Raw genomic sequence first — 16,542 nt, 5'->3', positions numbered from 1 at the left:
CTCTTCTTAGTTTCATTAAAGCTCTTTCCAGCGTGGAAACGTTAGGGGTTTTTTCCTATATATTCCACCGAAACTGTTTGCCGCTTCTGGCAAAGTGCAGCGTCGTACGTTCGATGAATCGTTTGAACGATTCCCGCTGGAAATGGTTCGCGCGCATATCGTTTTCCGTGTCTCGTTTCCGGGTATCGGGAACCGACGAATAGATGGTATTGTCGTTCCATGGAATTACGTGTCGAGCACGCAGATGCGTTACGGTCGAATGGCTCTCGGCCGAAAGTCCACCGCTTTTCCGCTCCCTTTTTCCAGACATCGAACGAATTTCGCCATACGGGAACCTTTGGCCGGAAGTGTTACCGTCCGTGCACGGATTTGCATGATATGATAATTTTTCTCGATACACCAGGGAACAGCACGGGCCGTCGCTGCGCCAGTCATCCTCCATCCACGTATGCGTTTCGGTATCGCCGTGTATACCGGCCGATACGCGTACACTGCCAAAGCCGATACTAACGGACCGATATTCAATCATGCCGTCTAGTTACATCAAGCCACGCTATTCGTTTTACAAAGTATTATATTCGAACGAGGAATTTAAGCAACGCGAACGATTCGCTAATTCGTTGCGAGACTATCGCGATCCTCTCCACCGCGATGCACATACCTGCGTATTATTTTCGAGGCAGACAAACCGAAATTCGTTAGCCAAAAGAAGCTACATACGTTGATACGAGTGGCGTACATCGAACGAGCAAACCCGGTAATAAATTCGCGCGTTTCCGGTTGTTTCGGCGAGCGGAACGAATTAACTTTACGCGCGTGCAAACAACTCGCTGTGGAGTCGCTTCCGTGGAGAAAAATGAAATATTTATTCGCCAGCCGTCCGAAGAATATTCACGATGTTCGTAGTCTGGTAGTTTAGACGAATCGGCGTACACGCTTCATGAGTCTTCATAATAGTTTGCCCGCGCTTTTCCTACGCGTTCCACGAGAACGGAGCAGCGAACACATCTCGTTATGCTACCATCAAGTTCGTGTACGAGGAACAAACAAACGCTTGGCAAGAGACCTCGTTAATCTTACGGTAACAAAGCCGTACAAGCATCCTGATGTCGAGGAGGAACGGAAGTCATCCCTATATATTAAGGTCGAGCAGGGGTAGCGGAGAACGAAACACAAAGATTGTTTCGCGCGAAGAGGCCGCGTCGAGGCGTAATAAAATAAACAGGCGCGGAAAAACCTTAGCGCTCCTTTCACCCTTCATAAGGCCGACCGAGAGAAAAATAGCGAAGCAGCGCGCCGCTTCTGTCTGTATTTCTGCTATCGCGCGGAATTCTTACGAGCGCGCGAAAATAAATGCACTGCTCGCCGCGTCTCCGCGATATTTATTTTAAAACCTAACTTAAGCCACCTCCGCAAACGAACGTTGCTCATTGTGAGCGAGAAATACCGCCTTTCGTATCTCGTCGCGGAAGTAGCGGAAGTGCCAGCTAAGAATCGCTTTTGTCTCTCGTGCAAACAAAAACACGCTTTGCATGATCGCCGAGGAGCAACGTTAACGTATTCCCGATGAGATCTCATCGGGAAGATTTCGCTGGTACTTTCGTCGATCAGGCGTTTCGCGTATCAATCATCGAGTATCACGGTGAGATTCACTGGAACGAGAAGCCGTCCGTCTGCTACGATTCCAAGATTCATGGTAGCTCGAAACGCCAGTGTTTGCCAAGGATCAAGTCTACCAGGGGGGAAATAATTTGACGTCGAGTTCAAATCGTATTTAAATTTCACACGAGCTTCGAACGTTCCCGGAACGACGGTGACACTCCCTCGAGGGAAAGTCGAGCATCGATCAAAACCAGGAACGTGGTGTTAAATTTTAGTACCCTCGCGGTTACTTTTCATCCAACGTTATCGCGTTTCGCTGAGACAGCCTTTCGAACAGTCAAGATATCTCTTGTCATCGAACGTCGCGCCGTTCCGTTCATCCTTATTCCTTCATTTTCGCACCGATAAAACGATCGCTGGATTTGCTTGGTAAATATAACGTGGCGGAGAATCGGGTTAAATAATTTTCCTCGAAGCACCCTCGGACAAGGCGAGACGAATTTCTTCGAGGAAAAATGGCACCCTTATAAAATTACGCGGTCTTACTAGCGCGGCTTTCAAACCGCAAACGCGAAAAAGAAAGTGAGCCTGCATTCGTGATTTTCTTTAGGGTCTCTTTTCTTTGCCAAGGTACCTACATTTTGCGTAACGGAAATGCCATTGTAGCGGCTCTCATTTATACCGAAGTTATGCGAAGAAACGTCGTTTCTAAAGATTGAAACGTTTCGTAAATTAAAAATCAACCATCTCCTCTTGAAGCACCGAGTGGTTCCTTATTTGCTCGATTCTCTACCATGAAAACACCATTCACGTCGACGAAGCCGTTCGTGGAGCATTGAAAAAACAAACGAGTCTCGGTAAATATTTGCGCCACTGGCAACTTACGAATGACCGCGTTCTAATTAAAAACACTTCTTATTCGCGGTTTGATTCGCCAATGGGAAAGATAAACAACGGATTTCTGGAATACGAAACGCTGCACGCGCTTCTCATCTAGTCGGAGGTCTTGGTCTGTAGAAAGTGGCGAAATGAAGAAGTGCGGCCATGGAAGGGACAATTCCGATACGTAAACTATCTCTTTTCGAATAAACTGGATGTAAAGTCATTCCGCGAACTAGAAAGTCGGCCCGTGCACGGAGTTGCCTAGACGAGAGATTTGATAGACACACGTACGCAAAGACGGCCCGGATCGTGGTCGGAGTGCAAAGATTCGTCTGTCGCGAAGAATGGTACCGGTTCCGTTTGTCGCAAACGAAAACGACTATGATTAGAGGGAAATAGGAACGGAGAGATTGGTACCGCGGTGTATATAAATCATAGGAGTATACTCGGTTGTTTGCGACGCGAGCGAGGTAAAATACGGAGATCGTAGATAGAAATTTCTCGTTTCGTTGGAGATTTCCACGGGAAAGAGGGAAAAAATTTTCGTCCCGAAAGACACTTTGGCGAAATCCCTCGAATTCGTACGCTTACTTCGGGATCGTGATTAACGATCTTACCCCCTAGTGTAGGTTTAGTAGGGTTATGAAACATTAAAACAGTCCGTGAGCTTCACCTCGGCTTGTTTTTTCGGAGATCCACGACGTTAGCTACGTAACTAACCCTTGTCATTCTTATCAACGATCCTCGAACGTCGACCACTGTCCACGTAGTCGTTAGTCACGACGCATCCAACGAGTAAAAGAACCCCTATTCTTCTGGTCGTAAAAACTTGCTATCAGATTCGGAAACGAATAGCGCGTAGTACGGAACGAAGTTTGATGGACGCGAGAAAATCACGCTCGGCGTACTTTCATTTTCGCGGAATATCCTCGAAATTGAATCTCGGTGACAAATTATTTTATGGCCCACCGTTTAATCCGGGCCGCGGGAATTTACCCTCGGAGTGGAGTCTAAATCATTTTCCACCACCATGCATCCATTACCGGACCCGAGGAAATCAGCTATTCGGTGCCACCCTCGCGATAACGATTTACAACGAAGTCCGACGCGAAAGCTCGCCGAGATTAACAATGTTCTCTCCTTCCTTCGATTTCTTAGGTTCAGCCGGCAGGAACGTATAGCCGGTTGATTACGATAAGGAATTCCAACCTGTAAATCTGTGGAAATTCCGGAACGGTCCCGGCGACCTAGACTAGTCGACAGGAGTCGGTTACCCTCCCACGGGTGTGTTTATCTAGCGGGTGTGCCTGCTGAATCCAACCGCGAGCGAACAGGAGGCGAGGCCTTATCTTCTATCGGGGATTCCTCAGGTTCAGAGGCTAGGGTTTGGCCAACGGCCAAAATGGTAATGCAAAGCTCCACTGCCACGGTCGTAGTTCACGAATCACATTTCCCGGTATTCACTTTTCGCTTTTTCGCTCGTCCCTTTTCCTTCTGGCTCGACATCTGGAGCGAAAGAGAGAGGGAGAGAGAGAGAGAGAAAGAAAGAGGCGAGCGAGCAGGCTAGCGAAGGAGGATAAAAAGGCACGAACACATTCAGGAACTTGGTTCATTCGGTCGGTAGCATGGTAAAAAGCAGCGTTTTCATCACGTTAATCATACCGTGGAACGCCAAGACTAACGTCTGCTAGAGTCGCGCATCACGAGCAATACACCGGGGTTGCAAGCACATTAGCGTGATCGATTCCGTGGTTGCGCGCGATCGAACGTGCTGCTTTGCGTTCCTCGTTTTAACCGCCCCAATGTTTCTGCATAATTATCCTGCCACGCGTGCTATTTTGGCAATGCGCTCTTTTACCTAGGCTGCGAGCATTTCAGGGACAGATGTCTATAATTTGGCACGGTGAGACCAGGCCGTTCGTTCCCATTGGCGAATATCGTTGAACGTAACGAGGAACGTCCCTGGCTTTTCGAGAATCGAAATTATCGTTCGTCGATATCGATCAAGGCAACGAAAGGATGCTTCCGCTTATTAAAAGATATTCGTTTTAAGAAAAATAATCGGATACGCGGGTTAAAATTAACGGTGAGGAAGTTAAGGTCTCGTTAAAAGGTTGGAAAATGGCCGACCCTTCCGGCTGTAAAATTAATGCTGCGCTAAGCCAAGTTTTAAGCGCTGGAAGCTTTTTTAATCGCTGGAAAGTGTTGGAGCGAATAAGAGTAAACCGCGCATTTTACTAATTCATATATTTCCCCATCGAGGAATTAACTTTAGTACGCTACGTTGCATTGGATGAATTTCCATTCCGCATTGAAATCCACATCGAAAAACCCGCGTACAGTATACCCTGTGACGTTTAATACTTCGAGATACGGGAGGAAATAGAATCTCTACGTTAATATGAAATCCGACTCGTTTCGTATACCGTCTGTATGAGCGCGTATCGCTAATTTTGCCGAGCAATAACAAAATCGCTTCACAATAGGCCCATTGAAAATGCGACGATATTCTCTCTCTATTCCTATCTGCGCTTTCGCGTAGAACGTATTGATGAAATTGAACACGCGGATTCACTGAAAATACTGTTTTTTAATATCTTTCGCGTAACTCCGGATGAATAACTGTGAACATGGCGCGACGTCGAGTCGATAGCCGTGATATTTAACTAGTCCCTTTCATAGGAAAATCGCGTGGCGAGTAAATTTTCCTCTCCGGCCACGTTATTCCGGACAAGCAAACCTCGGCACAGCAAAGTAAGGAGTCGTGCCCAGCCTACGAACGCGTTTCAGTTTCAGCCGTGAAAATCCGTCCACCGTCGTGGATTCTCGAATTGCTGTGAAAAGTGGGCCGGCGACGCGTGCCTTTGTGGAATATCCATCGAGGTAAGCGGGGAAATTTAATTTGAACGATACACAACGGGGTGCTGGTTATAAATAACGCGACGTTCCTTCGCATCGCTGTGAAAGGGCGTACACCAAAGACGGAAATCGAGCTCGAATAGACGGACAATCGATCGCGCAACGCTTCGGACTGCACGCGAAATGGGTGACGGGGCCGAGCTGGAAAGAAGAAGATCGAACCTCGGCAACGAACGACCAGGATGGTTTTGGTTTTAGGGCTGATACACCGAGCGAGAGTAGCGTGCTTCGTGATATATACACCAGGAACGTGTATGTAGGTTCGGTGAGTGCTGGCAGATGTATCTTGGCACGATACCAAAGCTCTAATGTTATCCGGCAACGAGGAGAACCGGTTGTAGACGAACGGCAAGTAAGGTATCGCGAAATTATCGTTACTCAAGAATTTACCGGTTAACAGCAGCCTGCCAAGCACCTAGCTGGTGTCGACAGAGAAAAGAAACTTTTCTTCCCTCTTCCTCCCTCTTCTTCCCTCCCTCCAACCTGCTATCTATTTTTCTTTCCTCTTTTTCTGCCATGCTCTACATTTTTCTCAGTCATAATTCGAAGGGAGTCGTTTCTCGTGGATGAAGCTGACGGCCATCTTGGAACGCCAGCTGTACAATTGTCGGGTATATTATAATTTTATTCTCGATCGTATCCTTTCATCGATCGTTCCGAGCCAGGAGACGCTCTTTGAAAGAATGCTCGGAACGTAGCAATTAAATAAACGAACCGACCACCATAAACGAGTAGTTCCTTAACGTTTAAGTTTCACCGTGAGATCTCGGTATAAAATTTTCAAGATGGCCCAGCTTAAAATGTTTTTCGCGTTTTGCTTCGCGATGTACCCCTCGTTCACGGTTCCATTATTTTATTGTCCGTCCCGTTTTATCAGAGTCGTTTCGAAAGTTTCACCATAGGAAAATCTGAATCGTCTCGCGAAAATCGGCCGATGGAATTCCAACAAACGATGGAAGAAACTGTCACGAACGATTCTTAGCCGCCGAATAAACGGGTTGCGATCCCGGGTAACTACGGAAGGATGTCTCTTTCGTGGTGTTCGGAAAATCAGATTCGTCGATGTAGAATTCGTCGAGCCGTGCACGTCGCGATCTCGATCGCGTGCGCAAAATATTTTCATTCCAATTTCTCAATGAAACACGACTTCGAACTATCTACCGTCCACTTTGTTCTTCTATGATCGATCGCTTTAGGGATCCTTGACGTTTAATAACGACCCCGGGAACCATCGGAGAAAAATACGCAACGGGAAGCAACGTTACGTGAAAAAAAAAAAAAAAAAAAAAAAAAAAAAAAGAAAAAGAAAAAAGGAGAAAAAACGGGAAAACCAGTTTAGCTTCGATTTCCGTCGACGTCCCACCGAAATGTGTTTCGTCTCCGTTAAAAACGACGAACGATCGATGCCGAGTGACGCGTGCAAGAGTCAGTTCGAAGAGGAGAAATTGCAGAAAGCGTCGGCGAATAATAGGTAACTAACGAAATTGTTCTTAGCGAATATTCAGATTCGGGCAAGTGGTAATATCAAGAGGGATTGCAGTCCAAGTCAGTTACGGTTCACGAAAAGTTGGCGGACGATTGGGAAGTTCGCGAAACACACTTCCACCAGCGAGACGAGTATTGCAAAAGTTTAATGAGAAGGAGTTAGGCTGGCAACAGGCGATAAGCTCCGAGTCTCGCCTGCTCCTCGAATCATGTCGATAATGACGCACCATTGTGAGCGAATCTTCCGATGAAAGAACCTCGTAAAAGCCACTGCAAATGGCCAGCGGAGGGCGACGTGGCCCGATTAAGATGTCGAAAGGGCGAATACTGCCGCAAACGTTATGATTCATTACCGTTCAGACATTTTCCGGCAAATAAAATTACGGACAAGATGACAGGAAGGCGGTCGCGTGTAACCTAACTTCCCCGAAATGATCGGTTGGTGGAATGGCGAACTAACGCGACGGTGGTTCCTCGAACGTTCATCGAATTATTTTGACGTTAATTACAGTGGAACGAGAACAGCCAACTCGAACCGACCCCTGCCGAAAGCGTTTTTCCATCAGCGAATTCCATAATTGTAAATCAGTCACGTGGTAAAATCGGAAACCGCGTCGGAGCTTTCGCCGAACCTGCTTTCATGTAAATATGTTTACCAGACGCCGAGCTTTCCGATCGAGGACGCGACTTGCTTTGCGTCACTGATACACTTTGTCCCACTGTCGAAGATAACGATCGGTCAACGAGCTTCCGACTTTCTTTCGCGACGGGATTTATTTTGCCCGAACTGCGAGATAAATTGTTTGCACGGCTCGTTCTTGGCACACGAGCTTTGAGCGGTAGCTAGAGGTTCTCGATCGTCTGGACTGAATTCCGTGATTCGATTCTAAGTTAGCCGGATCCTGAAATCATCGATCGAAGGTCTCGCGGCAATCGGAAAAGTAGAAACTCCGACGAACCGAAGTCGTCGGACAAAAAGGCTATTATAAATTCCATTAATATTCATTAACCATTCGAAATGCTCTAAACTTTAATTATCCCCAGGGGCTAGCCAACCTATCTTCGCCACTAAGTAAAGCGGAATGGAACGTTGAATTAAGTAAGACACGATAAAGCGATCGTTACGAATTAACAGGGCACCGTTCACGCGGTAGCCGATCGCCCAGGTAATTTTCAATTTGTCACGAATCGACCGTTCGAAACGATCGATCCAGCGAATACGATATCACCTCTTGGCCATTACCGACCGGCCACATCGGTATATACTTCTTCTCGACTTCTTCCTGGCGGAACTTTCTACTCCGCGCTGGAACGCGCTCGAAATTTGCACGAGCGCTGGAAAGAAGGAGTCCCTCTTATTTGTACGGCATTCGGCACGGGTAAATCGAAAACAAGAGCAGTACGCGTTCGCGTCTTTCGATTATCGCGTTTCACTTAAGGCTATCCCGATAGCCCGCGGCGCTAGTAGCTTCGTTACGTAGCACCATTACGTAACAGCAATTCAATGTCCCGTCCTCTTATTTTCCGTGCAATGCAGCAGCACGAATTGGATTTTTACCAACAGGGAAGTAGGCTGAAGAAGAGAAGGGAAGAGAAAAGAAGAGTAGAGAAAGGCGAGTATAAAAGAGTCGGAGCGAGAATCGTGGGGATAGCGGTAGATTCGAGGCGACCGCTGCTTCAAATCGAATAACGGGGCTACCCCCGGTCTGCTGCCTCCTCGCCGGAATAATAAGGACTCCATTCTCTCGAGATCGAGAAAATCGATCGCACCCTATCACGTCCATCGCGCATTATTGCCGCCGCCTGTTTCCGACAACTCGTCTCCACCCTCTGGTCCCTGGCCCTGATTGTGGTCACGCTTGACAGAGCCACTCGGGTAGGTGTTGCCTTTCCTACCACTGCTCGCCATGGTGTTTCTATCTTCCGGTTACCCTTCAACCTTTCCAGGCCCTCGATACAGCAAAAGAAACAGGCCAGGCCATCGCGAAGATGAGGTACTCCCCCGATGAAATTACCTTCTTCCCTATCCCACCGTTGGAATTGTCTGTTTCTTCTGGCCAAGAGGTTTGTACAATTTCATTTATCACTTTGACCAAACGAGGAACACGGCTAGACAAGGAAAGTTCTCTCGTAACTGTTCATAAGTTCGCTACAGTTCCGTAATGGTGCGGCGAGCTGACAAACGAGCGGAGTATGCGAAGAAATGGACGCGACACTGGTACATACGAAACATAGCAGGGTAGAAGACCGAGACGCCGCGACGCGACCGTCTCGTGGATACCATGATGTTCCAAGTAATTCGTACCGACGAATTTAAAAGTAATATCCGGTTTAGACGTTGTCCGGGTATAATTATGCGACGAGGACGCTCGTGTAAATCGTCCGCAATTTGCGCCAATACTGTTAAATATCCTTAAACGTTTCGCTCAGAAAGTAATTACGTGACTAATATCTCTAACTGGAAACTCCGGAACCCGTGATAGAATGGAGTAACTTGAAAATTTAATACGTAATCCAGCGAGAGATTAGCAGATGTTACAGCATCTTTCTCGCCATTTCAATTTAATCTTACCCTTGGAATAGACAGTTTTTCCCTTGCCTCTCGGTATTAATTCGACATCCTATAAAATTCCATCAACGACAACGTAGTCACCGCGTTTTAATCCTTCCGAGATCGAGTTACGCGGCTGTACATTTCCGAGAAAGGTAACCGAATTCAGGGCTTTTTGTAGAATTCGACAAACGAGAGATCATACGGGGCATATCCCTGCCATCGCGAATGAAAATTAATTTCTGTTGCCCTTCGCTGTGGACAGAAATCGTCGCGGCATCCTCCGGCAGAGATACGTGACCCAATGTGTAGAGACAAGCTTAGGACAGACCTCTCCTTTATTAAGTTAACTCTACATGCACGCAATCCATCCATTTATATCTCCGACGCGAGCCCTGCTCGTATCTTTATAAGTAATTGTGTCGTTTGAGCATTCGAGCGAAGTCGAATTAACGATAATGACAAACATTCCAGAGATTACGCTCTAACGACGCCGATTACCTGCACTTTCTTGTCGCAAAGCGAATTTAATTCCAGATTCATTAACTGTTACGGCACGTACGAATCGCTCGAAGGATCTAAAGATACTCGACTGATAATCGCTTTGAAACCTTCCAGCACCGGACAAAGGGGCGAAATAACGACGAGGAATTTTTTGGAAATTTCGATAACGAAGACGCAACTTGGATTTCGAATATAACGCGTATTAGACGATTTATGGAGAAAGTACGGGGTTCGCGTTTATATGTAGGAAGTCGATAAAAATATCACGAGTCCCATATTTCTCTGACGGAGATAACTTTATTGCGGCGATACTGTGATTGTTACGGCTTTCATATTTTCACAAGCATACCACTGCATACCTGTAGATTCGGTTGTTCAGTTTCAACTGGAAATTCTGTCGGTCGTAAAAGCCACTATTCGAGGAATACGTACATTGACAGTACCGAGGGGAGGAGTAAAACAGGGACGAAACTTGCTATCGTACACAGTGTATTCGAAAGTTATAATAACAGGAACAACAACAAAGATAATTTGCAACTAACAAGAACCCGCGTAAGCGAAGTACGCGAAATTTTCTTTGGTCCAAACGTGCCATTCGTGGATGTTCGATTAATCCCGAGCCAGGTTAATTCGCTTTCGTTATAATCCAGAGAACGCATCTGAAATTTTCCTTGCTCGCCGGTCCTTTAATACCATCCAAATCCTGGTCCAAGTGTGCCTTTAGCCGATCCATCCAGCCCCAATACCCTCGTGTCCATTATGTCCACCATAAGTCCCACCCTCGTGATTGTTACCATCGGAATTGTGAACGTCAGCGAAAAATCCACCGTGTGGATCGGCGTGATATTTCACAATTCTTACGTTACCGCCTGGTTCTTTAAAGCTGTACTCACCCACCACTTTTTGACCTAGAAAAAACCTGCTCTTTGTTATTTGATCTTTGCTACGCTCGAAGTGAACATAACTCGTCACCCTCTCTTTTCGCTTTTCGCTTTGGTCTCGTACGTTTCATTTCGAGACCAATGAAATGCTTGCACGTTGAAAAGTATGACGTTTGGGGAAGATTAAAATATTCCGAATCATTCCGAATTCGTTTTGATCTACCGTTCTTTGCCGTTTCATAAAAAGCTTTCATGTTAAATTTTGCTACCGTTACAAAACATCCCGGTAAAATATACGCGAATGCGAGAAAGTTAATAACAAACTCAAACTAATTTCGAGTTAACGGAACACGCAGTTCATTAAGGGTTTGGTATTATTAAAATTACTCTTCCTTTTACCACGCTCTGACCTAAAATTTTTCGCTTCGTATACCTTCAGCACAGTGATATTGATTTATGCCTGATTATAAATTTTTATAAATAAATCAAACTCGATGTTAATTATATGTTAGAAACATGATCATAAGGGAACGTTGCGCGTATATCAACCTGTTGAACAGAATTTATCTGCATCTATAATTTACTTTCTTTTACTACACGTTCGTGCACGTCAACGATAAGCGTGCACCTTTATTATGAAAAATAAGAACATTGAATGTTGAAGAAAATTAATGATTTAAGGTAACTCCAGTCAGAGAGGATAACCTTTATATTCGCTGATCTATTTACCGTCTCTGTGCTCTTTCTGGCCATGATGGTCGTGAGTGTGGTGGTCATCTACCCCATAGGAAAATTCGTATTTCGGATAGGCGACGTAATCGACGTGATGATGTCCTCCGTGTCCACCGTGGATATAGATTTCTTTCGCGGGTCCTTCAACCGGCCCATGGAAATGTGCGAAGCTGTGAGCGTGTCCTGCCAATGCGTTTCGCACCGCTACCACGGTTACCACGGTCGAAATTACAGCCAACTGCAAACGATATACCTTTATGACACAAGGGGCACAAAAGGTCTGTTTAATCTTACGTTTACCTTCAACATCGTGTCGTTGATGCACAAAAGATCCTGATCGAATGGTGTCCTAACAGTCGTTCATAGATGTTTATATACCAGAAAATAGTCATTGTTTTTGACAATTGGAACGTACGATGGTTGTGTCACACGATTTGGACCACACGACGCCCTTACCAAGACGACAATCTATTCCGCTCTATTGATCCCTGATTGGATACAGGAACGGTTTTGTACGTTTGTTGTTTGCTCTGTGTCACGAAAGCCATGCGATATATCGTGGTGGCGAAACGATAATAAATGCAATAAAAAGTCGCTTGTTCAAAATTTCGTTACCTTCGCCCGTGATAGCACCGTGCAGTATTCGCTCGACAACGGCCAATCTGAAACACAAATTTGAGTTGTATTTGTTTTATTCGCTCGATGAACGGAACGGGTTTTCGTGCATTCTGTTTGACAGCTTTAATAGAATATTCTATGGCATTTTCTAATTACAAAGCAGCCCGAGTCGAGTTTTATGACGTAGCAACGGAATCGCTATCGTTCGATCGAGCAGAAACACGTAATTAACTTAATCTCGATAAACAGGATTAGGACTAATCTATTAACGCAACGAGTGACTCTGCGATCGTGACGATATCTTCGATCGAGTAAGCGTGTGTTTGCTCCGAACGAGGCGAAAGCTCGCAAGGATAAGTGGCGAAAGATGGTGTAGATGAAGCGGACCGACTCCTTGCAATTCTTAGATGTATCTCTTTCGCGAGGAAAAGTTATTTCGCGTAGTCGAGCCGTAATCCATCCGTTTACTTCGGTAAGGACTGTATCGATCTGCGCTGCACGTTGCAGCGCGCATTCGTACACAGAACGGATATGCGTCATTTGTGCGTGAGCATGCAGGGGGTAGCTTGGTTGCCCTGAAATCCTGGTCCACATCGTTTGTAGGGGTTGGTTATTTATTAAGATATTTACATCGTAATTAGCTTCTCGAAACCACGCTGAATCTGCGCTTATAAATTCTCGTGATTTCTGCTACGTTCGAACGAATTATTGTTCTTCACGCGGTTCGACGGGCCCCATTATGTAGCTATAGCTACTTTACAATGCATCGAATTCATCGATACTTCGTTACAAATACTTTTCCTCCGATATTCAAGAGTTGATGTGCAATTTTCAGTCACGAGATCGTAAATTACGTTGCTGGTTGCAGTAACAAAACACGAAACTACCTGCCGATAGGATTACAAATGAATCCCTATGAAAATAATCAAGTTACATCAGGAGGGAAGAATAAGGGATGAGATTAAGGATTTGTTGGAGAATTTTATTGTACTTGCTGAATGAAAAATGTAACTCGGTCTTCCCAGCTTCGCGATACGATAAACTAAATAGCATTACCCAAAATAATTCTCCAGACGACGTACTAAGGACGGAGAAGGTGGTAAACGCTGAACTAATTACTTTAACGAGCTTCGAGTGATATTTGATCACCGGAAGGAACCGGCCGTGCGAAAACTTACGACGCGTTTAGAAGCGGAAGGTGTAGAAACACCGTACGCATGGTTGAGATAAGCTGGAAAATCGCGCGCCTGTGATATTCCCAGAATTTTAGAAGCAGAATAACGCGTTTGTATTTTTGAACAAGTTCATCGTGAAATTTTATCGTCGTCAGAACTTGGGTTTTACATTTTTAACTATCTCTGACTAAAAGAAAGTTTGGGAAAACTCGAGTAAGTTTGGTTAATTAATTGCAGGAGCTGCTTCCTCTGCTTGTCTTGAGAAAGATTCGTCCGTAGTTATAACTTGGAGAAGAAATATTTGGTAGCGATGCATATTTCGTTTTAATTACTCGGGTTTCGAGGAACGAAAGCAATCGGTGCATGTATATTGTTTCAATTCCCAAGGGAAGATTCGAAGAAGCACGTCTGTGCGTCCATGATGAACCGTGTCTACTCGATATCGGCCATCGATATCGTAAACTTGCTAGAGATCATCGAAACGCGATACTATTACTGACGATGGAAATTGGTAGCAAAATCGAGAGGAGTGGGTCAGCAATAAAACGAAGAGGCGCACTCTTTACGGTATTGTTCGATTTTGCTTCTCGATTGTTGCACTCGTATATACCAATCTATGTAACATGCTTACGACCACTTTGAATGTCGAATTCCGATAGCTTCGATTCACGGTATTTCGCAATTTTTGGGCAATTAATTGAGTCGATTTAACGTTCGGTTGGCTTTTTAATATATTTTTGTGCTGAATATTCGTTAACGTGACAACAAACAGAGATAACACTTTAGACTAGCTATAGAATACATAATATGAATTTAACGATAACGATAACAACGAAGATTTATAACAGTAACGATATAGAAATAGTTGAACGATATCGTGGTATTTATCTATGCTTATGTCCACCATAAGTACCGCCAGAGTGATCGTTTCCTCCATAATTATGAACCTCCGCGAAGAAACCTCCATGAGGATGTTTTCCCTACGGTTCGGAACACCTTCGTTAATTGGACACAGAGACGCGAAATGCTCCTGCATTTCTCGGAATGTGCAGTGGAAAAAGTTTTAGAACTAATGTGCCGAGAACTGGTCGACGGGCAAACTTGTTCTCCAATTATTATGTGAAAGACCCGCCGACCAATTAATTCGAGAATCTAATTAAGAGCACGAAATCGAATCTGGCTACATTTGCTCGAGTCGTTGCTGCTGCGAACGTTCTACACCCGGTACATACCATCGCGATGTTCCTTTTGTCCATGATAGTCTTTCGTGTGTTTGTCGTCCACACCGTAAGCAAACTTATACTTGGGATGAGCCCTGTAGTCGTGGTGGACGTGTCCGTGTTTGTCTTTCCAGCTGACCTCTTCGTGATGGCCTTCTACAGGCCCAGAAAAGTGATGGAAGGAATACGCATGGCCATGACCATGACCACCGCCACCACCACCACCACCACCTCCGCCACCGCCATGTCCAGCTCTGTCTATGCTACCGGCTTCTTCGTTGTCTAAAATCACACACCGTTTTTAAAATTGCTGCCGATTACGGTATTTCACGGATTCCGCACCTTCGTGATAAATTTTTGGATGAGCAAAGCTGATCGAGATCAGGGCAAGGATGACCGCACTCTGAAATGGAATGAAAAACAAAAGGAATCGTCAGTTTTCAATGTACCATCTTCTGGCGCAAATCGCGCGGTTAAATGGAAAGGCGTGACTGAAATATCGCGAGAATTAATCGTGGAAATCGAAGGGTTGGAGTGCACGATAGAAATTCATTTTAATCATGCGAGGTCGCGTACAGCGGGGTAGAAAATGGCAAAAGGAGGACCATTATTCTTTGTCGGAAGTACGGAGTCTAAGCGGAACAGAATCGCGGAGGCGCTTTTGCCGATCGCATAAAGACCTCTAGAACATGCTGCGTTTCTACTTTACGATTACGACTTTGTAATACTTTGCCACGGATCCCGTGATCCATTTTACGGAAGGTGGCCGCACTCTTTAATCAATAACATCGGTGTGATTGGAAATTGGAACGATCGATGATCGCGTTAGATCGGTCTGCGGGCTTATCCTTGTCCGACGAAACCGTCCGAATACTCGCGTTATAATCCCTGCTTAATCGTTTCTCAACGAATTCGTATTAATCAAACGTGTCGATAGTTGCAACATTGCCTTTCGCGATAATCTAAGTAATCCAACGTCGTTTATTCCTAATGAAACGGTACGTTCTCTATCGATTTCCAAGGTGCGTACTTCCTACCTGGATCAGCGCCATGTTTCCTTCTTTGAAGAGCCGTCGATGGACTGTTTACTTGGGCGCGAAAATCCTATTTTATACGAGCTGCCCAGCTGACAAAAGAAAGAACTCATTAAAGCATTAATTTATTTGTCACAGCTTGTCAGTGGTTTCGATAGAGTGAGAGGCAAAGCTGTTGCTGCTCGCTGGACCGAATGTTTCTTCAAAGTCGTCGTTATGACTCCAGTTTTCGCCATAGCCAGCCACGGATTGGCGTCGGCGTTGTACTGTGACGTAAAAGGTTGACAAAAATGCGTTGCAAAATACCTGCCGGACCAAGAAATCCAGGCTTCCGGTTTCAAAATCTCTTTACAAAGACGGGATCGATACCGAATGTATAGCAATCGACTGAAACGAGCTCGCAACGAATGCGGATTCTTCGCTTTCAATTGTACACCGATCCCATCGATGAGATTTACACGCGAGCCCCTCGTAAACAGGAATTTTAATTCCGTATCGCGCACGCAATTATCCAAACGCCTATGCGTACGCGAATACATAGCCGGTGGTTTAGTAGTTTTAATCAACCCTGAAAATCTGCGATAATTCCAGAATTATAGGGCTACAATTATTCCCGCGTTGGTTCCGGTCAATTCCATTAAAGAAACCGTCCTATCATATATTCGATCAGCAACGTAAATTGGACTGTCAAGATTAATGAGCAATAAATTGCGCGTTTTCGACGATAGAGCGAACGAGTGTCAATATGTCGCCTGAATAGCCGCATCCCAGTGTAGCAATACAGTTTATTGTTGAATTTATTGCATTTCCGCGTAGCGCTCACTCGCATGATACATTCATTCCTGGCTGAATTGTAATCTATCGATTCAATGGAAAGTCAAATATCCTCTCTTCCTTTCTCCGACTATTCGTTTTATCCCCCCCCCCTCTCTCTCTCTC

General features: G+C 45.3%; 1 protein-coding gene across 1 annotated transcript; it reads right to left on the bottom strand.

Moving 5' to 3' along the window:
• Positions 1 to 10,663: 10,663 nt before the first annotated feature.
• CPR11 (cuticular protein 11) lies at positions 10,664 to 15,621 on the bottom strand. The gene is made up of 4 exons (XM_017901347.1): positions 15,607 to 15,621; positions 14,912 to 14,972; positions 14,582 to 14,851; positions 10,664 to 10,851 (listed from the first exon to the last, which is right to left on the bottom strand). The coding sequence occupies exons 1-4, from the start codon at positions 15,619 to 15,621 to the stop codon at positions 10,664 to 10,666; spliced, it is 534 nt and encodes a 177-aa protein (XP_017756836.1).
• Positions 15,622 to 16,542: the final 921 nt, after the last annotated feature.

Source organism: Eufriesea mexicana, unplaced genomic scaffold (genome assembly GCF_001483705.2).
Source record: "Eufriesea mexicana isolate 0111107269 unplaced genomic scaffold, ASM148370v2 scaffold1523, whole genome shotgun sequence".
Lineage (NCBI taxonomy): Eukaryota > Metazoa > Arthropoda > Insecta > Hymenoptera > Apidae > Eufriesea > Eufriesea mexicana.
This window is presented reverse-complemented; position numbering and strand designations above follow the sequence as displayed.